Source organism: Microtus ochrogaster, chromosome 10 (assembly GCF_000317375.1).
Source record: "Microtus ochrogaster isolate Prairie Vole_2 chromosome 10, MicOch1.0, whole genome shotgun sequence".
Taxonomy (NCBI): domain Eukaryota; kingdom Metazoa; phylum Chordata; class Mammalia; order Rodentia; family Cricetidae; genus Microtus; species Microtus ochrogaster.
The window spans coordinates 61,174,313-61,198,325 of NC_022016.1; the positions used below are offsets into that span (position 1 = coordinate 61,174,313).

The 24,013-nt window shown below is 39.7% G+C and overlaps 1 protein-coding gene across 1 annotated transcript in view; it reads left to right on the forward strand.

Annotated features, from left to right (window-relative positions):
- The window catches only part of Macf1 (microtubule-actin crosslinking factor 1), a 342,147-nt gene that overhangs the window by 290,074 nt on the left and 28,060 nt on the right, over window positions 1-24,013 (forward strand). Inside the window, exons 59-80 of the mRNA XM_026782286.1 lie at window positions 1,891-2,057; window positions 3,616-3,775; window positions 5,684-5,768; window positions 6,439-6,680; window positions 7,574-7,780; window positions 10,457-10,576; window positions 11,179-11,286; window positions 12,062-12,280; window positions 13,490-13,693; window positions 15,498-15,729; window positions 16,294-16,520; window positions 17,463-17,585; window positions 17,677-17,778; window positions 18,160-18,261; window positions 18,354-18,527; window positions 18,614-18,769; window positions 18,905-19,102; window positions 19,541-19,669; window positions 20,358-20,531; window positions 22,145-22,300; window positions 22,404-22,610; window positions 22,739-22,858. Of these exons, the coding sequence (XP_026638087.1) occupies window positions 1,891-2,057; window positions 3,616-3,775; window positions 5,684-5,768; window positions 6,439-6,680; window positions 7,574-7,780; window positions 10,457-10,576; window positions 11,179-11,286; window positions 12,062-12,280; window positions 13,490-13,693; window positions 15,498-15,729; window positions 16,294-16,520; window positions 17,463-17,585; window positions 17,677-17,778; window positions 18,160-18,261; window positions 18,354-18,527; window positions 18,614-18,769; window positions 18,905-19,102; window positions 19,541-19,669; window positions 20,358-20,531; window positions 22,145-22,300; window positions 22,404-22,610; window positions 22,739-22,858 (3,612 nt within the window). The remainder of the gene's footprint in view (window positions 1-1,890; window positions 2,058-3,615; window positions 3,776-5,683; window positions 5,769-6,438; window positions 6,681-7,573; window positions 7,781-10,456; window positions 10,577-11,178; window positions 11,287-12,061; window positions 12,281-13,489; window positions 13,694-15,497; window positions 15,730-16,293; window positions 16,521-17,462; window positions 17,586-17,676; window positions 17,779-18,159; window positions 18,262-18,353; window positions 18,528-18,613; window positions 18,770-18,904; window positions 19,103-19,540; window positions 19,670-20,357; window positions 20,532-22,144; window positions 22,301-22,403; window positions 22,611-22,738; window positions 22,859-24,013) is intronic.

The following is a 24,013-nucleotide window of genomic DNA, read 5'->3' on the forward strand; positions in this document are numbered from 1 at the left end:
GAGTGCTGGGATTAAAGGCGTGCACCACCACCGCCCGGCTATGTGTTGTGTTTTAAGATCAGTATTTGTTATATGTCATGCATGAGTTGTCTATATTTTTTGTCTTATTTGCTTAATGCTAGCATGTTAATTATACATAACACTGGGTTTAGTTATGACATTTTCAATCATGTACATAATATATTTTGATCACATTCGCCCTCCATTGCCCTCTTGTCCCTCTTCTACTCATCCCTTTCTTCCCACCTAGCCCTACTTCTGCTTTGTGTGTGCAAGAGAGACCTAGTGAGTGTTACTAAAACTGTTTACAGGAATATGGGTACCTTGCCAATGGCTGTACTACTTAAAAAAAGTCTTTCCCTCTCCCGTCTGCTGTTAACTATATCAGATTATAGGATGGGTAGGATGAGCCCCTCCCATTCTGTGGCAGGGTGTCGAGAAGCCAGTGCTAATGTGGATGTATACATGTATCAACACGCACACACACACACTACTTCCTCTGGCTCTTACATTCTTTCCTACTTTTCTTTTATAGTAGTTTCTAAACCCAGAGAGAGGAGATGGATAGATGTCTTTATGGCTTGGAATTCAATAGTCTTTGACTTGTTTGAGTCAGGGTCTCATGTCATGTGGTGGTCAGCAACATTATGTTGCTGAGGATGGCACTGGATTTCTGATCCTCTTGTTTCCACCTCCCAAGTGCTGAGATTACAGGTGTGAACCTTAGCTGGTTTGTGCAGTGCTGGGGATAAGACCTCATGCATGTGGAACCAGCACCGTACCAGCTCAGCTCTTTATCTCCCCAGTCCTCTATTTATATTTTTGTTAGTTTAATTTCTGTTTCATTGCAGTTTTGCTTTTAAATTTTTTTTATTTTAAGCCGGGCGGTGGTGGCGCTCGCCTTTAATCCCAGCACTCGGGAGGCAGAGGCAGGCAGATCTCTGTGAGTTCAAGACCAGCCTAGTCTACAAGAGCTAGTTCCAGGACAGGCTCCAAAACCACAGAGAAACTCTGTCTCAAAAAACCAAAAAAAAAAAAAATTTTTTTTTATTTTATGCCAGGCATGGTGACACATGCCTTAAACCAGCTCTTGAGAGGCTGAGGCAAAAGGATTTTTTTAGAGTTTCAGGCTAGCTTTGACTACATAGCATAGATCATGTTTCAAAATAGCCAGGTATAATGAATGTACACCAAGGGGAAAAATTTTATAAACCATGTTTATCTTAAAAGAAATTTGGGATTTTTCTAGTTTTAGTAAAATATAATAACATGAAATTTTGTATATTTACAACATACAAGATGATATTTTGATATATGCATATAATACATTGTGAAATGGCTGCCTTAAGCTAATAACATATCTGTCATTTCAGATCCTAATGATTTTTCTCTGTGATTTTTGTCTTTTGCTTGTTTGTTTTCTGAGACTATGGCGGGCTTAAAATTCAGTATGTGGACAGGCTGGCCTCAAACTCACAGAGATCCACCTGCCTCTGCCTCCTGAGTGCTGGGATTAATGGTGTATATCACCACTCCTGGCTCTTGTACTTGTGTCTTAATTCAGAGGAAATTACCTGTCAATAATATAGTGACAGCCATGGTACTATTAAAAAATTGAAGTGAGTGGGGTGGTAGGAACTATACTGTCTCATACTTTTTGAGTCAAGAAAGCTTCAGATTTGCCAAGATGAGTTGTTTGGGTTTTTGTTGTTGTTTTTAAGATAGGGTCTTATTATGTAGATCAGGCTGGCCTCAACTCATAGAGGTCCATCTGCCTCTATTTCCCCGGTGCTGAAATTAAAAGTGTGTGCCACTACAATTGGCTCTTGTTTTATTTTCAAATGACCCTGTGTTGTTACTTTCCTTTCTCTTTAAACATATATGTCACAGTTGCTCCAGCGACTCCTAGATGATCGGAAGGCCACCGTGGATATGCTTCAGGCAGAAGGAGGCAGAATAGCACAGTCAGCTGAGCTGGCTGATAGAGAGAAAATCAACGGACAGCTGGAGAGTCTTGAACGTAGATGGACTGAGCTCCTCAACAAGGCAGCAGCCAGGTAAGGGACTTGAGTCGTGTTCAGAGGATTATTCTGTCCTGTGTTTGGTGGACAATCACTGAAGTGCTTTAAAAGCTCTTGGATAACTCAGGGATTGCTCTGGGGGGTGTTCAGTAACTTATTGACAGGTGAGAAGTGTTTAGAGATAATCCACGCATTACTCTCAGAAACTGAGCTATAGTTAACTAGAAAGTTCTGAGGCTGGAGACTGCTGCTGTGAGTGGTGGCTCTGCCGTGGCGGAATTGCTATTCCAGTAACAGATGCAGAAGCCTACAATCTAGCCAAGTTATAGTTTGAGTTTTTAGGAAGTTCTTTTTCATATATATAAACTATGTTTTAAAAAAATAAAAAAATAAAAATAAATAAACTATGTTTTAATGTTTGTAATTGAAACTTGTCATGTTTCTGTTCTGTTACTTTATACTAATATTTGATTTTTTTTTTAATATTCTCAAGCACTAGTCTGTGATACTGTTAAAATATATACACATTCAAGAGATATATAGCTATCCTCTATCTCAAAGAAGTATATTAATAAAATATGCTTGTAAAGTGTAACTTGGAGAAAGTAGATGTTACGTAAAGTTTTACTGAAATACATCACACAGTCCCAAGTCTTTTTATTTTTATTTCATTTTACTTATTTTGCCTGTGCTAGGGATTGTACCTAGGACTTCATGCTGGTCTACTACTGCATGAGCCAGTAGTACTGGACCTCTTAAAGTAGCTGTTTTCTCAGCCTGTTCATCACACCCAAACCCAGCATTATGGCATTTCATTACTAATTTGGTGTTCATACAGATCTGTGGTTATTTCCAGGTTCTCTGTCTAAGGCAGTTTCCTCTCTCCCCTTTGTAATTTACAGTATTCTTAAGATCCAAGCTTAGTATGGATATTATATAAAATTTAAGATTTCAAATGGCCTGTAAAGTGTGGATGTGTGTGTGTGAGTGTGTATGCTAGTCTTAAATTTGGACTCAGTACAGTTTTGGCTTGAAAATGCCAGGAGCCTAATTGTGTTGACAGAGGTTTCTGTCCCTTATTATATCTGGGACATAATTGGATTTTTGAAACTGGGGAAGGACTTCTAGCTCATAGAATTGCTACTTTGGTTTTCTCTTTACTCATGTGCAGAGATAACAAGGATAGAGTAAGACATAAAGACAGTTGATTTGGGGTTCCTTTAAGTTTTATTTATTGTGGCCATTTGTTCTGGTTGCGCATCCTACATTCCATTCTGATATGTGGAAGGTAGTCTAAGGAGGAATGCTAAAAGAGCTCCTTCTATCCTTAGCCTACTACTACTTATGAGGTGACTGGAGAAATATTTGTTTAAGGCGTCAGGGTTAGCTTTCTCTGTTTTAATCATGAGATAATTATCCAACCCACCTTAGAGACGGACAGTGGAAAATAATGCAGCGAAAGCTGTAACCACAAAGCAGGGCTCCCTACCAATGTGTTCTGTTTACTGTGGGCATGCCTGGGAAGACGCTCTTGTACTGATTTGATGCTCCATGACTGTTCTGCCTGAGCATCTTGTTCTGTGTATTTGTGTAGGCAAAAACAGCTGGAAGATATCTTGGTTCTGGCCAAACAATTCCATGAGACAGCTGAGCCTATTTCTGACTTCTTATCTGTCACAGAGAAAAAGCTTGCTAACTCGGAACCTGTTGGCACTCAGACTGCCAAAATACATCAGCAGATTATTCGTCACAAGGTAGGAAGGTGTTATGATAGATGAACACAGGACTGGAGACAGAAACTGAAAAATGAAAGCATTCTCTAGAAAATGTTTTATGGAGTTTTTATTTTAAAATAAGATCAAATTATTAGATGGAAACGATACTTTGAGTTGGAATAAGAATAGACATTGCCTAATAGGCTAACAGCAAAGGAGGAAAAACAGCTTATGTGCTACTTTTCATACTATTTTTGCCATGCAACAGGTGAATTTTTATTTTAACTTGATCTGTTATTTGTTATTCATTGTTTCATGTTTGCTATTTATTTATTTATTTATTTATTTATTTATTTATGTTACTCATTTTTTTCCATCTGGATTTTCAGGCTCTAGAGGAAGAAATAGAAAACCATGCAACAGATGTGCACCAGGCAGTTAAAATTGGGCAGTCCCTTTCCACCCTGACATGTCCTGCAGAGCAGGGTAGCATGTCAGAAAAGCTAGATTCATTGCAGGCCCGATACAGTGAGATTCAAGACCGGTGCTGTCGGAAGGCCACCCTGCTTGAGCAGGCACTGTTCAACGCTAGACTGTTTGGGGAGGATGAGGTGGAGGTGCTCAATTGGCTGGCTGAGGTTGAGGACAAGCTCAGTACAGTGTTCGTAAAGGATTACAGACAGGATGTCCTGCAGAAACAGCATGCTGATCACCTGGTATTTGTGTTTTCATTCTTATATTTATGTTACTGAATTATTTTGTCACTTTGATATGTGTTTCTCTTCATTTCTTTTTCTTTTAATTTCTCTCCCCTCATTCCAAACACTTCAACTTTATTGTATGCATAATAAATTTATGCATATAAGTGCATAGTTGAGTTGGTGCCAAGTACTCATTCTTTTTGGATAGGTCCAGGAAAATACTTGTACTTAACAGGCTTAGCTGATGATTCTAGAAGATCATACAGGTTAGAGTCAGGGCCTGTCTCACCTGCAGCTTGTGATTTACATCATTGGGATTGGGTAATGTAGCAGTAGATTTTTGAGTAGATGAGAGCGTACCGTAATAAAACCATATATATCTAAATGATATCCATAATATCATCATGTAGTTGAAATAGTTCTGAAATCCCAGGGATTCTGTGTCATCTTATAAAATATTCTTGTTTCCATCTTTTTTTTTTTTTTTAATTATGTGTCTATGAGTGCAGAGGCCAGAGGTGTCAGATCTGTGGAGGCAGAATTACAGTGGATGTAAGCTGCCTGTGGTGGTGGTGATGGGAACCAAATTCAGGTCCTCTGGGAGAGCGGTGCATGCTCTGAACTGCTGAGCCATCTCTCCAGCTGTGTTTCCATTTGCTTTTATGAAGTCTCTTTATTTTTAATATAATGGGCATTTTTGCTGTATTTCATTTGTAACATTCTTTTTTTTTTTTTGGTTTTTAGAGACAGGGTTTCTCTGTGGTTTTGGAGCCTGTCCTGGAACTAGCTCTTGTAGACCAGGCTGGTCTCGAACTCACAGAGATCCGCCTGCCTCTGCCTCCCGAGTGCTGGGATTAAAGGCGTGCGCCACCAACGCCCGGCCATTTGTAACATTCTTGTGTTTAAGTTTAATACTGATAGATTGGTAAAGCTGATTTCATCCTAAATCTTTTCTCATTTAGCACAAAAGAGAGCTTGCCTATAAAGCATCTCTTAATTGCCTTGAATAATCAAATAGAGAGTAACCAAAGAGATAAATAAGGGAATTAAATATTTGATTTTCAACAAAACTGTGAACTCATCTCTTTAAATGCTCTTTTTTAAAATTACATTTTTATTAAGATTTTTTAAATACAATCTTTCCTCATTTTGCACAGCTATCCTCGTTCCTTTTAGAGAAAGCTCTCACATCTCTTCTCTTTGGTGTGCCATATTTTTGGGGTTAATGCTATTTTTTCCTTTTCAGGCCTTAAATGAAGAAATTATTAATAGAAAGAAGAATGTAGATCAAGCTATTAAAAATGGTCAGGCTCTTCTAAAGCAAACTACAGGTACTTTGAAAAGTGTACCTCTTAGCACCTCTGTGGTCTTTTAGATTTTTATTTTATGTGTTGAATGTTTTGCCTATGTACATATGTGTGTATCACATGTGTGCTTGGTTCCTCGGAGGGTATTGGATTTCCTTAGAACTGGAGGTATGGGTGGTAGTGAACCACCAGATGTCCTGGGAACCAAACTGAGGTCTTCCAAGCCCCACCAACCCTACCTCTCTAGTCTTAAAGATCATAAGCGCTCAGCACTAATCACTTCTCTTGGTCTATGAGAAACTTGGTATTCAGTGACTATGACTATGTGCCCCAGGGAAGTTGGTTATGTGTTCATTTCCTGCTAAGTCTTTTGAAAACTACAAGACTTAGTTATTTTATATCTGGTTATAGAGAGCAATTCCTCCTGCCTCCTAATACACTGAATGCTAGCATTGTCTGTAAAGTTCTAGAAACACCTGCAGTTGGATTAAAAACTTAATCTTAAAAGTCTTATGCGGTCAGGTTTATTTCAAGTTGACCGTCAGTTTGGGATATTAGGATATAAGTCAGCACCGTAGCAAGGAGTCTATGAAATTTAAGCTGTTAAAGACATGATTGAAGAGAGTTCCTTCATGTCAACAGTGTTGTGCTGTTGAATTCCTTCGTGTGAACAGTGCTGTGCTGTTTTTCCCAGGTGAGGAAGTGTTACTTATCCAGGAGAAGCTGGACGGAATAAAGACCCGTTACGCAGACATTACAGTCACTAGCTCCAAGGCCCTCAGAACTTTAGAACAAGCCCGGCAGCTGGCCACCAAGTTCCATTCTACATATGAGGAACTAACTGGGTGGCTGAGGGAGGTGGAGGAAGAACTGGCAGCCAGTGGAGGACAGTCTCCCACAGGGGAGCAAATACCCCAGTTTCAGCAAAGACAGAAGGTAAGCCATAATTTTACACTGTAACAAGGAAAGAGGTTTCATCTTTGTCTGAAGTGTGTTTCCTTACCTTTATCTTAAATCTAAACCAAATGTATTCCTGCTTTCTCTCTTGTTTACTCGTGACAGTAAAATTTGTCAAATATAGAATGACTATAGTCTGAAGAAGAAAAAGCATCAATTTCCAAGTTCATAGGAAGTTTGCTTGCTGGTTTATGTTGTATAATTTACCTCCACGTTCATTCTCTAAAAGGAGACACTATTTGGAAACCAGAAGAAAGCAAATGAAAAGGAGGCAAGGGAGATGGATGAGGGCACTGGGAAGAGAAAGAATAAGAACAAGACAAGAATTAAGTGGGGGGAGGTACTTCATAGTTACTTCTGATCCTGCTGCAAGATCAGATGCAGTTCTTTGTTGTTGTTTTGTTTTCAAGACAGGGTTTCTCTGTGTAAGAGCCCTGGCTGGTCTGGAACTCACTTTGTAGACCAAGTTGGCCTCAAACTCACAGAGATCTGCCTTCTTCTGCCTCCCAAGTGTCAGGGTTAAAGGTGTGCACTACCACTGCCTAACTCAAATGCTGTTCTTGATGCAAAGAAATTCTGGACAGCTATTCATTAGATTAAATGTCTATAGTTGGAGCAATAAAGAATAGAAGGAAAGGAACACTGTTTGTTTTACAAATGTGGCTCAAGCCTTGCAGACAGTTCTAAGCAAGCATCAGCTAAGTCTAAAGTCATATTTCAAAATGATTGAAAAATGTGAGGCAAGGAAAAGAAGAGCTGAAGGAAAGAGGTCAGTGCCCTGCTGGGATGAGGTGGAGATAGCGCTTTCCACTGTTCCACTGCTGAGGTGCTTAATTTAGTAAGGTGTGGCCTGAAAACTTTTCCCTCCTTAGGAACTGAAGAAGGAGGTCATGGAGCACAGGCTGGTGTTGGACACAGTGAATGAGGTGAGCCATGCTCTCCTAGAGCTGGTGCCCTGGAGAGCCAGAGAAGGGCTGGATAAGCTTGTGTCTGATGCCAACGAGCAGTACAAACTGGTCAGTGACACTATTGGACAAAGGGTGGATGAAATTGATGCTGCTATTCAGAGATCACAACAGGTAATGTTTATAATGTTGTACGTTAGTGTTTTAGACTGTGGGGTATGTGTGGGATACAGTGCTATAACTTATGTAAATACAAGCTCAGGAAGAATAATGAGATCAAAATAAATACAACAAGCATGCTTCAGTAATATAAAATACTTGGAAGAGGTTTGATCTAGATTTGAGCCAATACTCAAACCTTTTGAATAGAGAATACCTTGCAAGAAGAGACCTCTGTGAGGCTTTTTGTTTTTAAAGATATTTTTTAAAAATATTAGTTTGTTTTTTTATTTATTTATTATGTATACAATATTCTGTCTGTATGCTTGAAAGCCAGAAGAGGACACAAGACCTCATTACAGATGGCTGTGAGCCACCATGTGGTTGCTGGGAATCAAACTCAGGACCTTTGGAAGAGCAGGCAATGCTCTTAACCTCTGAGCCATCTCTCCAGCCCTTAAAGATATTTTTTAGCTTTTATGTGTATGGATGTTTTTGTCTTCATACATGTCTGTGCGCCATGTTTATGCCTGATACTCAAAGAAGCCAAAAGAGGACTTGAGATCAGATGGTTGTGAGCTGCCCTATGCAGATCCTCTGCAAGAGGAAGTGCTCTTAACCTCTGTGCAGCTCTCTAGCCCTGCCTCTCCACCTCCCTCATTTATTTATTTGTTTGCTTTTGTTTTGTTTTTCTGTTGAGACAGGATCTCACTGTGTAGCTCCAGCTTGCCTTAAATTTACAGAAATCTGCCTGCCTCTGCCTCTTGGAAGCTGGGGATAAAGGTGTGTAGCACCACTGTTTAGCATTTGATAGAAAAGGGAAAGATACCAAGACTATAATTACTTTAGAATATGCAAACCAAAATAGCACAGTCATCCAAAATAGAATCCCTTAGTAAACACAGGTGTCATGTTTCCCTCTTTTTCCTTTTGCTTTCTGGCAGGGACGGGAGATAATTACTTTTGTCCGTAGTTAGATATATACCTTTTATTGAGACAGACTCTCCCTATGTAACTCAGATTGGCCTGGAACCCAAGCTCCTCCTGTCTCATCTGTGGCATCGCTGTCACATTAGCTGGCCATGCACCTATTAATATTCCAACATACACACGGACTCTCTTGAATGAATGGATGACCCCTTGAGTTCACAATGGTTATGAAGACTTTTAATGATTCCAGCTACATCCCTAATTTGTCTTTATTATTATTCCTAATCAGTGTAGCTATTTTCAATTGCAGTGTATTATGCTTGGGAAACTGAGTCTCACATACACTCTGCATACATATTTACTTTGAGACAGTCTGGTGTGGCCTCATCTGTCCTCCAGCTCACTATCCCTGTACTCCTGATTCCTCTGCCTCTACATCCCATGTGCTAGGATGTTGGCCTTCTCCACAACGTCCAGTTCATTACCTTTCTCTTTTTTGGTTTTTCAAGACAGGGTTTCTCTGAAGCTTTGGAGTCTGTCCTGGAACTAGCTCTTGTAGACCAGGCTGGCCTCGAACTCACAGAGATCCACCTGGTCTGCCTCCTGAGTGCCTTTAAGCATGTGCCACTACTGCCTAGCCATAACCTTTCTCGTTAAACCTAGGTTTAACAACCCTAATCTTAAAAATATAAAGTATCCCAAAATCCAGAGGATGCTCAGCCAGTAATGTTGCCTATTAAATATTCTAAAATTCAAAATGCTTCTGTTCTTAAGCATTTCTGATAAAGGGTACTGAAGTAGACAGAGGTTAATAAAGTGGAAGAAAAGGTTATAAAGATTAGAGAACTGTAAAGATCAACAGTTATACAGAGAACATTAGTTTTTGTGATGGATGGAGTTCAGGGTTCTTTTAGGTCCCATTCTTTATCTTGGCAAGTTCTTCTAAATTAATACTACTCAGCTGTCTACTACCGTTTTAAATTTATATTTAAACACCTATATCCAGGAGATGACACACACTTGTAATACTTTAGGGTTACATCACAAAACCTTGTCTCAAAAGAAAAGAAAAGAAAAGGAAGGAAGGAAGGAAGGAAGGAAGGAAGGAAGGAAGGAAGGAAGGAGAGGAAGGAAGAAAAAGTAGTAAATGTAACTACTAAAGTTACTACTGTTTAGTGTTGACATTGGAGATAGTTAACAGAAAGTACCACTTGTTAAAGTTCCCTGATTAGAAAGATTCCAACTGCTGTTTCTAATGGAGGACTAACCATCTACTAAGTTCTATAGCTTCTCTTGAAGAAGTTGAAATCTAATTTTCCTACATTTTTGTTGTGATTTTGTTTCCTTTTAAAAATTCTTGCTACTATTGTAAGACAGGGTATGCCTGTGTAGTTCAGGCTGGCCTCAAACTTTCAATTCTCCTGCCTCAGTCTTCCAAGTGATAGAATTATAGGCATGTGTTTCCATATTCATGTGTTTCCATATTCATCTTAAAGAATCGTGTGTTGTCACCCCTGTTCCCATGGTGCTGGGGATTGAGCCCGCAGCCTCATGCATGTTCATTAAGTACTTTTCCGCTAACTACAAAGCCCTCTACAGCTTGGTTTGTGATTCTTATAAAATTATTTTTAGTTTTTAATTTACCTTTTGAGGTACAACTATACTTCTAGAAATCCAGGCTTTTCTGGTGTTGGTTAATTTACAGCTGTAAGAAAGAGACCTTGGCTGCATGTAACTCTTCATTTTTCTTGACTCTGTTAGTATGAGCAAGCTGCAGATGCAGAACTAGCCTGGGTTGCTGAAACAAAGCGAAAGCTGATGGCGCTTGGTCCAATCCGTCTAGAGCAAGACCAGACCACGGCTCAGCTGCAGGTACAGAAGGTGAGTATAGACGCCAAATGCTCACATGTCCTGATTGGGAGAGAGTTAAGGGGGATGGTTTAATGGAATATGATTGAAATTTATCCTTAAATACTTGATTTGGTGGCTGGAGAGATGGCTCAGCGCTTAAGAGCACTGGCTGTTCTTCCAGAGGACCTGAGTTCAATCCTCACCACCACATGGCAGCTCACAACTGTCTGCACCTCCAGTTCCAGGGAATCTGATACCTTCACACCAGTGCACATAAAATAAAGTTAAATAAATTATCGGGAAAAAAAAACTTTATTCGGATCAGGAAAATATATTATGTTTGTTCTTTTTATAGAAAAGGATAAGTAGATCTTTGAATCCCAAAAAGAATAGTTAGCAGTCTCCTGAGTGATTTAGGAAGGAAATGTTTTTGTGGACAACTAAAAATAAGCACTGAAAACAACGTTTCCTTTAAAGATAAGCATTGATAATAGGTAAACGCTAACCTTTAAGAATACTCTTCATGTATTTTTAAAACAAGGAATTTCACTTGTTGTGTCTGACATTTCACCAGCATGGGCACAGGGCAGGTCCTTTCGCTTCTTGGCTTAATTGCAGTTTACTTTTCAAAGGCTTTCTCCATTGACATCATCCGACACAAAGATTCAGTGGATGAACTGCTCAGTCACCGTGGTGAAATATTTAGCACATGTGGAGAGGAGCAGAAAGCTGTACTGCAGGTGAATTACAGTTATTATTCGTGCTGCATTTCTTCATCAAGCTAAACTGGAAATAAAACAATGAAGTAATGTTTTAAAAGTGTTGTTTCTCCTACTAGACTTTCTGATAACTGATGGTTAGGGCAAGGCATGGGGCACACGCCCATAGTACCTGAGAAAGTGAAGCAAAAGCCTCTCAAGTTCCAGGCCATCTAAGGCATATCTGTCCTTATCTTAAAAGTGCAACCAACACAAGGTGCATGTTACCACTGTTTCTTAGACAAAAGTTGGCCTGAGCTGCTCCTCCTACACTCTAAAGACTGGAGGCTTCCTCTCCGGTCAGCACTGGGCGTGTCAGTTTCCCCACAGTTTGGTTGTGTCTCTCTGCTAGGCTTTTGTTGTTGTTATTTTTGTTTGTTTGCTTTTTGGGATGGAACCTTGGCTGGCCTGGAACTCTCAGAGATGACCTGGCTCTGCCTCCTGCGTCACCATACCCAGCCCTAGAAGATTATTTTTAATTATTTTTCTGTGTGCTGTTTTACTACCTTTTCAACCATATCCATACTTTTCAAATCCTAGACATAATGTGTATGTGTGGTAGTTAAATTTGAATTAAATATAAAGAAATTAAAAATCACTTATTCATTAGTCCATTTTAGTTAATTTAGTGTATGTTTCTTTACACTTGTTTATGTGCATACAATTTTGTGGGAGGCCTTTATGCATCCTGCATTTCTTTTTTTAAGGAAAAGAAGCTTCTAATAATATTTTTTTTCTTTTTCTGTTTGACTTATAGGAGAAAACTGAGTGCCTAATACAGCAATATGAAGCCGTTAGCCTGCTCAACTCAGAGCGCTATGCCCGCCTAGAGCGGGCACAGGTCCTGGTGAACCAGTTTTGGGAAACATACGAAGAGCTTAGCCCCTGGGCTGAAGAAACTCTAGCATTAATAGCACAGCTGCCCCCTCCAGCTGTTGATCATGAGCAACTCAGACAGCAGCAGGAAGAGATGAGGGTAAGGAGCATGCCAATTCTTCCTCAGTGGAGACGGACCCTGTAACTCACTGAAAACACTTATTAAGGCTTATAGGGTGAATTTTAGGATGCAAAGTTAATTCCTAATTAGAATTTTTTTCACAATGAAAACGCGTGTTAAAATTTCTTCATCATTCAATATTAATTGATTAAAGAAGATTATAGATGTGTCAGGAAGCTGTCAAGCCAGACATAGTAGTACATGTCTGTAGTCCCAGCACTCTAGATGTTGGTAGTCATGAGCTAGAGAACAGCCTAGGTTACAGAGAAAATTCTAGTTCAGGCAGGCTTATAGCCAAAAAAGTTAAAAAGTTAAATTCTTCAAAAAGTTAAAGAAATTTAAAAAAAAAAACTTTTGTATATGGGGAGAAAAAAAGAGCTAACTAGGGCTGGGATTAGCTTAGTGGTAGAGCACTCGGCTGAGGTCTCAAGTTTGATTGATCCCCAATGTACAAGAAAAAAAATGAAAAAAAAACAGCTAAAAATCAAAGAAATTTAAAATATTTCTGAGGTTATTCAGGTATTAAAGTGTGGCTGCCTCTTTTCACTTGATGAGAATGGGAGCTGTGAAGGAATTAGAATATTTTTGCCTTATAGATTTAATGAAAGAAATTTATAGATGTATCAGCTACAACTATTGCATAAATTTTTATTACTTAAATGTCCATTTCTGGTTTGTGATTTCTCCTTAGTACTATCCCCATGTTTCTTTAAGTGGAGGTGTAAACTGGACATAGCAATAAAGTCAGAGTGGTTGAGTTACCAAGTGATTGCAGTTCTTAAGTTACCCTGCTTGGTGACTCAGTCTAATGTGTAGACAGATACCGAGCTATGTAATACATTCTATTATGGTAATGTGATACCAAGACATACTTAGAAGTGGGATGGATATGCCCAGGAAGACTTCCATAGTGATTGGACATCTGATCTGATTTGGGAAATTAAAAGAATTACATAGTATTGGAGCCCAAACCCTTCATAAATGGTGAGAGGCTAGGACTTGCTGGTTAACAGTTCAGTTTGTTTCTCTCAGAGCTGTTATTACCTATGATCAAGGTATCTAAATAACCTGATATAAACATGCTCATTATTTTTGGTTTGTTATGACCTAGGAATCCTCATTGTATTTTTGTTGCTAATTGCTTGTTGTCTTTATTTACTATGTTTTAATTCATGTTTCTTTCCACAGCAACTGAGGGAATCCATTGCTGAACACAAGCCTCATATTGATAAGATACTAAAGATAGGGCCACAGTTAAAGGAGTTAAACCCTGAAGAAGGAAAAATGGTGGAAGAAAAATACCAGAAAGCAGAAAACATGTATGCCCAAATAAAAGATGAGGTGCGCCAACGGGCCCTGGCTCTGGATGAGGCTGTGTCCCAGTCTGCTCAGGTATGTATGTTTGTGTTAGAGTTCTCAACTGCCCATTAGTCTGTTAGCCTCTCTGTGCAGGAGTACCCAGACACCATGTTGCTAATCCATTATCTGTAGAGTAGGGAACTCTGTCTCCTTGCATTTCTACCCTCAAGAGCACTGGTGCACTGACACCGTGTGAAAGGTGGAATGCATCTTGGCTGATCTATGTATGGCTTCTCTGAAAGCTTCAGGCTACAGTGACTCTTTAGTGGGGATGATTTGAGGATAATTTAATTTTGCAGATCCAAAACCAGTGATTACCTCAACAAAAGTCAAGTTCTAAATGAGGCTATTAATGGTGAGATTTAGAATGACAGCACATTAATTTAAGCAGCCAACTTTTTTTCTTAAATATTTATTTATTTATTCTGTATACAATATTGTTCCTGCGTGTATGACTGCAGGCCAGAAGAGGGCACCAGACCCCACCACAGATGGTTGTGAGCCACCATGTGGTTGCCGGGAACTGAACTCGGGACCTTTGGAAGAGCAGGCAATGCTCTTAACCGCTGAGCCATCTCTCCAGCTCCAAGCAGCCAACTTTTTAAATTCAGAAAAAAGTATGCTTCCATAGGAAGTACAGAGAAGGGAAAACCACCAGCAGTGGACTTTCAAGCATGTAACTACACACTTCTCAACTAATATATTACTGTTAGTGGTACTGTTGTCATGTCTGGATATTTTATTCCTTGTTGAGTCAATATTTTTGGTTAATACTTGTACTTACTCACGTTTTTCCCCCCACCTCCTGTCCCATCTCACTCACATTGTGGAATGTGTTACTTTGTGTTGTTGCTGCCTGCTCCTGTCTTCCCCACATCGTCACATTTCATTGTTGTGTTGACCGCGCCCACCATTACAGATCACAGAGGTAAGGTTCCCACTCACTCCATGGGAGTCAGTGTTCTTATAGAGCTGAAAATTGAGGACAATGCCTATACGAAAGCTTCCGCTTACCTTTTCTGCAAGTTTAATGTGACCGTTTTGTTTGACATGGAATATAGAAGTAAGGGAGTAGTGGGAAATGATTTAAGACATTTGTTTCTCTTGTAGGGCACTTGACATTGATGAGCCTTACTCAAATAATAAATCCAGAGTTGATTTTAGATGAGGTTTTTAGACGAAAACTCTTTCTGTGGTATTCTCTCTTCCCAACTTATATATCAAATTATAAATTCAGAATTTTGTGATTTTAGTCATTTTATTCAAAGTACCAGAAAAGTGGGAAGGTTAGATTTGGCCTTCCTTGTTACCGTTCATCATGCCAGCACTTCCCTTTCTCTTGTTGCACAGTGTGGGTTGTTAAACTGCATACTGTAGTATTTCAGACTCCAGGCACTCAGCAGGTTAAGTTCCCATCCATTTACATAGCAGTGGAGGGCACCTTAACTTGTTGCTCTGGTCTGTTGCACGCAGCTGTCATCTGAAGTGCTGAGTACTGACTCTCAACAGTTCATAGTCTTGTACCTATCTCATCATATTAGTTGGAGTTTGAGAAGTATTGTGACAATACTAACCATTTTGTGACTTTTTGGTGTATTACTTAGTATTTTTTGACTCAAAAAATAAATACTGTCTTTTTGCCACTCTAATATACCAGCACTAGTTTACTAAGTCCACAACAGGTTTTTAGACAAACCCAACCCTTTAACATAGCCATTGGGCCAGACTGAACATGGGCAATCCTAAACAATAGGTTTATAGTTTGACTTTATGCCCTAACATGTTCCCCAACATGATAAAGTATTGCTATGATGGCTAATAACCCAATTTTGTTTAGTTTCATGATAAAATTGAACCCATGTTGGAAACTCTGGAGAATCTTTCTTCTCGCCTACGGATGCCGCCCCTGATTCCTGCTGAAGTCGAAAAGATTAGAGAGTGCATCAGTGACAATAAAAGTGCCACCATGGAGCTAGAAAAACTGCAGCCATCTTTTGAGGCCCTGAAGCGTCGTGGAGAGGAACTCATTGGGAGATCTCTGGGAGCAGACAAGGATCTGGCTGCAAAAGGTACTTGGTGGATATGATTATTCTTTAAGAAAGAGCACAGACTGAATTCCAGGCTGTGGCTACCTCCAACATCCTACCCAGAGTCACTGCTCAAGTAATGAGCATTCTAAAAAGTCGTGTAGAATTCATTTAGAATTCAGAACACATTTTCCTATTGAAACAAGTTTACAATTGGGAGCTAGATTCCCAGGCCAGGAAACAAATGCTTCTTTAACCCCTAATGTGAGTATCACAGTATCAATAGTGGGCAGAACATAACTACCTTTTGTAACATTTTCCATGGGAAATTCACAGAAAGTTCAATAAGAACACTTGAAGGAAGCATTCCATTTCAACCCTTAAGTTAAGGACTTTTATCTGATCAGATATTTTGTATGATATTTCCAGATTGCTTCTGTGGTTCCTTTCTTTGTAAGGGAGATCAACAAGCAGAAAATACTAGTGTAGAAATGATAGTGATAAAGCTACGATGAACTATAATGTCAGAATTAGATTGAATTTCAATGATTAGATTGATTTCAGATTTAGAGAGATTCTGTTCACATCTTTGCTTTACTACTTCAGAAATTCAGGACAAGCTGGATCAAATGGTATTCTTCTGGGAGGACATCAAAGCACGGTCTGAAGAGCGAGAGATTAAATTCCTTGATGTCCTTGAGTTAGCGGAAAAGTTCTGGTATGACATGGCAGCTCTCCTGACGACTATCAAAGACACCCAGGATATTGTCCATGACTTGGAAAGCCCTGGCATTGACCCCTCCATCATCAAGCAACAGGTTGAAGCTGCTGAGGTAACAAAAATACAAAACATCATCTTGTGTGTGTGTCCTTTACCAAAATACTGTATCCAAGTTGATTGGGGTGTATGTGCATGTGTGTAGTGGTGATTTTTATTTATTTGTTTGTTTGTTTGTTTTCTTGCAATGCTGAGGATTGAGCCTAGGGTTTCATACATGCTGAGCAAGTGCAGTGCCTCTGAGCTAAGCCCCCAGACCAAGTATGTTGTGGTAGCTGCTTTGTTTCGTTTTTACGGTGAGACTTTTTTTCCACTTTCAGGGAGGAGATAGACAATAGAAAATAAAAGATTCTGAATTCCTCATCCAGGGATAGCAAGTCACTTAAACACATCTTTTTCCTAGTATTTCGGGCACTCTAGACGGACTTCACTTGCGAGCCGTTTGGCACAAGCAGTGCCTGTCTCACCATCTTATTTGAGACACTTTTCACATGGAGACGCTCCTCCTCCTCCTTTACCCTTCTCTGTTGGTATGTGAACTGTTTTAGACGCTAACAAACAGCTGATTGTATTTAAGATTATATAGCCCAGCAGTGACCTAATCTATCAGCACCAGCCTTTGTGACTGCTGCTGTGTTGTTTCATCATATATTTTTTTCTTGGAACCAAGAAGGGCTGGTTAATTATCAAAGCTCATTATACCCTTCAAGTTAATGCTTTCTCTGCCATTTTTGTCATCATTATGTGCTCATATTTTGTGACTTTGTATATAATACATTTGATTTACTTATTTTTTTGATATGCAATTTACATTGACCACTTGAGTATGAGGCTGCACTCTTCTGGATAAGCAGTATCTTAAGAGAAAAGACATTTTGTGATTTTCAGGTTCTACTTAGTGTTTGCTCTTGATGCAGCGGGCTATGTTGCATTTGCAGAATTTGAGAAGTTATGTTCTACTTTCTGTTTTGACTCATTTTCTGCCCTTCTCATCTAGACAATTAAGGAGGAGACAGATGGTCTGCATGAGGAATTGGAGTTCATTAGAATCCTTGGAACAGATTTGATTTTTGCCTGTGGAGAAACTGAGAAACCTGAAGTGAAGAAGAGCATTGATGAGGTGTGGAGAGTGGGTGAGGGGTCAGATGAACACAGTGGGTTAGACCAGAGAGGCATTAATGGAAGGGTTTGATTCAATATTTCTCCCGTAGATGAATAATGCTTGGGAGAATTTAAACAAAACTTGGAAAGAAAGGCTAGAAAAACTTGAGGATGCCATGCAAGCAGCTGTGCAGTATCAGGACACTCTCCAGGTAAGAGGCTGGAAGATGCCCACAAAGAAAATACGTGCTCTACTTTCTCTTGTCATTTCTTAATCTGGTGCGGAGTGGCTCACCCTCAGTATTGCAGTATTTTGAAACCTAAGACAGTGTTGCTTCTACATTTCTGGCCTAAGTTTCTCACGTCTGTTGAGAAAAATGTTGACATAATATACATCCGAGTTTCTACTGTACTACTGCCATTTTCATTGTCATTGCCTGCTTGTCATACCCGCACCCATGCAGCTATTCAATGAAGCTGGCCAGGTTGTGTAAGTCGCCACTTGCTAGAGGTCCTAAACCCATTTAATCGTGAAGTCCATAGTTGGGAAGGAAATGACCCTTCTCTTCTAACCTCATGTTTGTGTTTTTCAGGCTATGTTTGACTGGCTAGACAACACTGTGATCAAACTCTGCACCATGCCTCCAGTGGGCACTGACCTCAACACTGTCAAAGATCAGTTAAATGAAATGAAGGTTTGTATGTAGGAATGGCTTTGAAAAGAGAATTGCTTCTCTTTAATATTGAAAATTTGGTTTATTGTTAACATTAAGTACATCTTTTATAGGAGTTCAAAGTAGAAGTCTACCAACAACAAATTGAGATGGAAAAACTCATTCACCAGGGTGAATTGATGTTAAAGAAAGCTACTGATGAAACAGACAGAGACATTATACGAGAACCATTAACAGAACTCAAACACCTCTGGGAGAACCTGGATGAGAAAATTGCCCATCGACAGGTAAGGCTAGTGGTGCCATAGGTTAGTGAACTGCTTTGTACCTTCTCTGATTTCCTAACAAATATTCCTTGTCTTGTCCCGAGCAGCATAAGCTAGAAGGTGCTCTCTTGGCCCTTGGTCAGTTCCAGCATGCCCTAGAAGAACTAATGAGTTGGTTAACTCACACTGAAGAGCTGCTTGATGCTCAGAGACCAATAAGTGGAGATCCAAAAGTCATTGAAGTTGAACTTGCAAAACACCATGTGAGTATTTTCATTTCTACCTAACTCTGTCCATTTGAGACCAGATACCACCGGAAGCTTAATGTTTTGTGAACCTTGAGCCAGGTTTATTTGACATCAATTGAGATATCAATTATGTCATTCAACATTTTTTAGGTTCTGAAAAATGATGTTTTGGCTCATCAAGCCACCGTGGAAACAGTCAACAAAGCTGGCAATGAACTTCTTGAATCTAGTGCTGGAGATGATGCCAGCAGCCTAAGGAGCCGCCTGGAAACCATGAACCAGTGCTGGGAATCTGTGCTGCAAAAGACAGAGGAGAGGGAGCAGCAGCTCCAGTCAACTCTGCAGCAGGTATGCATGTTGTCCAGGCGGCAGAGTGTTGGGAGGAGGCCTAAGTGAGAGAAAGGAAGCCATCTGGGGTAGAGCCCCTTATGTAAAGAGCAGCTTTTGATTGGTGGGTCCCTTGGGATTTGTTTGTAGTTCCATGTATTTACTAATTACAGTTAGTCTTTACTCTGACCAACTTATTTTGAAATTCAGGTTTTTCCTATATCATCAAGTCAGGCTTCTCCTTTTTCAGCAATTCCTTAGTCCACTCATCAGATTGTATTAGGCATCAATACTGTGTTAGATTTTTGTCATAAGCAAGCAGATTGTGCTAGTCCAGAAATGATATGACTACTGTGCCTGGGAGCAGCTTCAGATTCCTCCCAGTAAGCTCAGGATCATTCCAAAAGATTGCTTTTACACTTGCTTACTGATACTGTTGATATGTCTTTTTCTCAAAAGGCCCAGGGTTTCCACAGTGAAATTGAAGATTTCCTCTTGGAACTCAATAGAATGGAGAGCCAGCTTTCTGCATCCAAGCCTACAGGAGGACTCCCTGAAACTGCTAGAGAACAGCTTGACACACACATGGTAATAGCAGCTCTTCAGATTGCACATAAGCATCTCTGTTCAGTAGCCTCTCTGAGAGACGCTAGTGCAGCTCATCTGCAGACTTTAGTGCCTGACACAACAGGCAGCAGTAGTGAAAGGAAGAGTCAGCTAGAGCGGCATCGGTGAGCTGGTAAACCATCCATCTGGTGGGCACCAGGGTATTGACTAGAGGTGAGAGCATTGCCAGAGTGTTTGTGCTCAGTAAGGGTTTAGGAGAAATCTGAGCAGTGTTGACAGTGTTTTAAGAGAGCCTATTCTGGTCTACAGAGCTAGTTCCAGGACAGGCTCCAAAGCCACAGAGAAACCCTGTCTTGAAAAAACAAAAACAAAAACAAACAAACAAAAAAAAAAGCCTATTGAGAACAAAAGGCAACATAATTTTTAGGGAAATCCTTAATAAAAAGTAATAATAAATTATTAAAGACTACTTTTGAGATCTTTGATCTCAAAAAAAAAATTAAATTCTTGGTGAGTTGATTGTTTTCATATTAAAGAAGAATTATAGATTTTATTTAATAATAGCTCATACTTTGAACTGCACCTAAAAGAAACTTCTATCGAGACAAGGCCGTTAGGGATATTCCCGGGCTGTGCTGTTGAAATCTATGTATATGGGGTCTTCCAGGAAGTAGATAGTGTTGATATCTCTTCCTGCGTTCTCTTGTAGGAACTGCATTCTCAGCTGAGAGCCAAGGAAGAGACTTACAATCAGCTGCTTGACAAGGGAAGGCTTATGCTCCTCAGCCGTGGTGATTCTGGGTCTGGCTCAAAGACTGAGCAGAGCGTGGTTCTCTTGGAACAGAAGTGGCACGTGGTTAGCAGTAAGATGGAAGAAAGAAAGGTACCACCTCAGAAACGTTGTTTGGCAGTGTGTTTGGTGACCATAAGGCATTACTGTCTCTGTTTTTTGGGATGATTTTGAAGATGGATATGTTGTGATGGTGAACTTTCCCTCACAGTGTACCTCATATTAACCTATCTTTGATTTCTGTTGTCTGTGTCACTTATGGCATTAGCTCCTGTCGGTCTTCGGTTTATAGTTGCTCCTTTTCTCCACCTGCCAGGAAGACACCGCTGCCTGTTACTGTTAGTACTGGACTTCATATGTGACACTAATGCCAGTGTGGGTTTCCACTTGAAAACAAAGTTTAACATAGAATCGAGAAGTTGGGGACAGGGCAGTATAAGTGTGACTGGCAACTTTCTGTAAGGATTTTTACTAGAAACCAGGAGAAAGGTCAATTATGACCTCTTCTGCTAATCCTCAGAAACTGGATTTTCTTCTTTATAACTGCAGAAAGGGGGAGAAGGGATCAAGGCTTTTTTTTTTTTTTTTTGAAAAAGTTTTTTTTGTATATTTGGTTTTTGGAATTTTTTGTTTGTTTGTTTGTTTTTTTGTTTTCGAGACAGGGTCTCTCTGTGTAGCCCTGGCTTTTCTGGAACTCGCTCTGTATACCAGGCTGACCTCAAACTCAGAGATCTGCCTGTCTCTGCCTCAACTAAGCCTGGCTAGTTTTTTTTTTGTTTTGTTTTGGGTTTTTGGTTTGTTTGTTTGCTTGTTCTTTTTAATGACTACCAACTCTCATTTTCTTCTTTGCTAGTCAGGTCAAATATAAAATACACAAATAACCTCTCATTAATTCTCTTTGTCTTCCAGTCTCTCTATCTTTCTGTCTCTCATGTCCCCGCTCAGATGGCCTTTTGCCTCTTTCACCTCCCCATACACCTCTTACATGAGGAAAAATAAATGCAAATAAATCCATTGGTCATCTCCACTCAATAATAGTGAGGAAGTATATTCTGGATTGGTCATCTCAACTCAGTAAATAGTGAGGAAGTGTGTTCTGGACACTGCAGCTGTAACAGGAAGAGTAAACAAACATACCCAATCATTTTGGAATTGCTGGGCAGAAGAACATAGACCGTACTCACACACACTAAGGAATGTTTTTAGAGAGGCGCTAGTTTGTCACACTGTTCTGGTGTGGCTTTGCTTGATTTTGTGATGTGAAGAACCTGAATGTAAGCAGTATCTTTACAGCCAAGCACTCATCATTTACTTTTTCCACACCATAAGATGTGCATTAAATGTGGGTTTTTACCTGGATCAGGATTTAGGTTCTGTAGCTATCACTAGCACTAGAGCATGCTCACTTCTACTTACTGAGTAGTTTGTTCTTTCCTTAAATGTTCCAGGAAGCAGAGAGTGGCCAAGAAAATGTAAACACTAATTATGCCTTTTCCTTGTTCATTTATCCAGTTCTTGTCCAGGTGTGTCTAGATTCAGACACTTAACATTTAGAATTTCCATCTTTTGTATTTGAGGTGTATTTAGTGGTTCATTAGATGGGTTTTCCTATCTGGGATCATTTAATCTGGTATACATCTCATGCTTTTGTTGTATAACTTCTGAATGTGGTACTTTTTTTTCTGTGTGTTTTATTTAAAATTTAGTCAAAGCTCGAAGAAGCCCTCAGCCTGGCAACAGAATTCCAGAATTCCCTGCAAGAATTTATCAACTGGCTTACTCTGGCAGAGCAGAGTTTAAACATCGCCTCGCCTCCCAGTCTGATTTTGAACACTGTTCTTTCCCAGATAGAAGAGCATAAGGTAACTGCCTTAAGATGATGTCACTTTCCCTTTAAAAGGATTCATGCAAAGGAGTGCTCCTTTGCCTTTTTCTATGACTAAAACGAGCAATATTTTCCCACAGGTTTTTGCTAATGAAGTAAACGCTCATCGAGACCAGATCATTGAGCTGGATCAAACAGGGAACCAGTTAAAGTTCCTTAGTCAGAAACAGGATGTTGTCTTGATCAAGAATCTGTTAGTTAGTGTCCAGTCTCGGTGGGAGAAGGTTGTTCAGAGATCTGTTGAAAGGGGGCGATCACTGGATGATGCCAGGAAGCGGGCAAAACAAGTAAGTTATTAAAGAAGGCACTGAGTTGTGAAAGCCTTGAGTCCTGAATTTCTGAAATGGTGATCATGGATGAGTTGTACAGTCCGCATATTCTTTTCTGTTACAATGTACATCTTACTTAATTTTAGTTCTATGAAGCTTGGAAAAAACTGATTGACTGGCTAGAAGATGCAGAGAGTCATCTGGACTCAGAACTGGAGATTTCCAATGACCCAGACAAAATAAAACTCCAGCTTTCTAAACATAAGGTAAAGGGGTTCATTGCTGTGAGGTCCTAAGCTTGGTATTCACCAAAGTGTGTTGCTTGCTAAAAATAGAAACCAGAGCCTATTTAAAATAGTTGATCACATTGAAATATCAACAAGGGGCTAGGAATGTAAATCATTTGATAAGAGTTCTTGCTTGGCATGGACAAGGTCCTGCATTTTGTCTCAAAAAAAAAAAAAAAGTCAAGATGAAAGTTAAGCATGGTGGCAAATTCCTATAATCCTATTCTATTGCTTTACAACCTCAGGCAAGAGGGATGAGAGTTAAAGAGTAGCTTGGGCTTCACAGAAGAATTCCAGGCCAGCTTGAGCCACATAGCATGGTTTGCAATGCTATGGATTAAATTTAGGCTTTATATAAACTGGACAAGTGTTCTTAGTGCTATGCACCAATCCTAAGAGTCCATGGGATACCTAGATAAGATAAAGTCATATTCTATGTAATAATTTAAACAAACTGGTTATATGAGTATTTAAGCCAAAGTATGGGGTTTTAGAAATTACCATGTGCTGTTATGTATGGTATACATGAAAGTTACAAATTTCTTTTAAGAATAAGCTAGTTTAGTTTTTAGTTTAGCTTAGTTTTGTTTTATTTGGGGTTTTCTCTGTGTGTGTGTGTGTGTGTGTGTGTGTGTGTGTGTGTGAGAGAGAGAGAGAGAGAGAGAGAGAGAGAGAGAGAGTGTTAGTTGTTTGGAAACACCAGGTTAATGGTGGCATAACTAATCAAAATTCTTTTCCTGTTGAGTTGGTTTTCGTTGTTAAGTCATTTTTGTTTCTCTTCTGTTCTATCTAGTTCTGCTCTAAAGCTTGATTCTAGGAGGACCCTTTCATCTCTCACCTCGTTGTTGGTGATTTTCCTGGAAATCATTCTTGAAGGGAATCACGAGACACACATTCTTCATCAACTGGCTAAGTATCCTAGCACAGGATACAAGCACCACCTGTGCTGATCATTTCTACTTTATTTCCATGCCAGCTGTTCAGTGATCCTGTGGTTAGCTTGAAACCTTTCCGATACCTCAGATGACTAATACGCACATGGCTTGTTTCAGAAGCTTCAGGGTGAGAAAGCCTTCCACCAACATGGGGGCAGTTGCTATTTCAGGGATATGTCTATATTTTAATTTAAAAAAA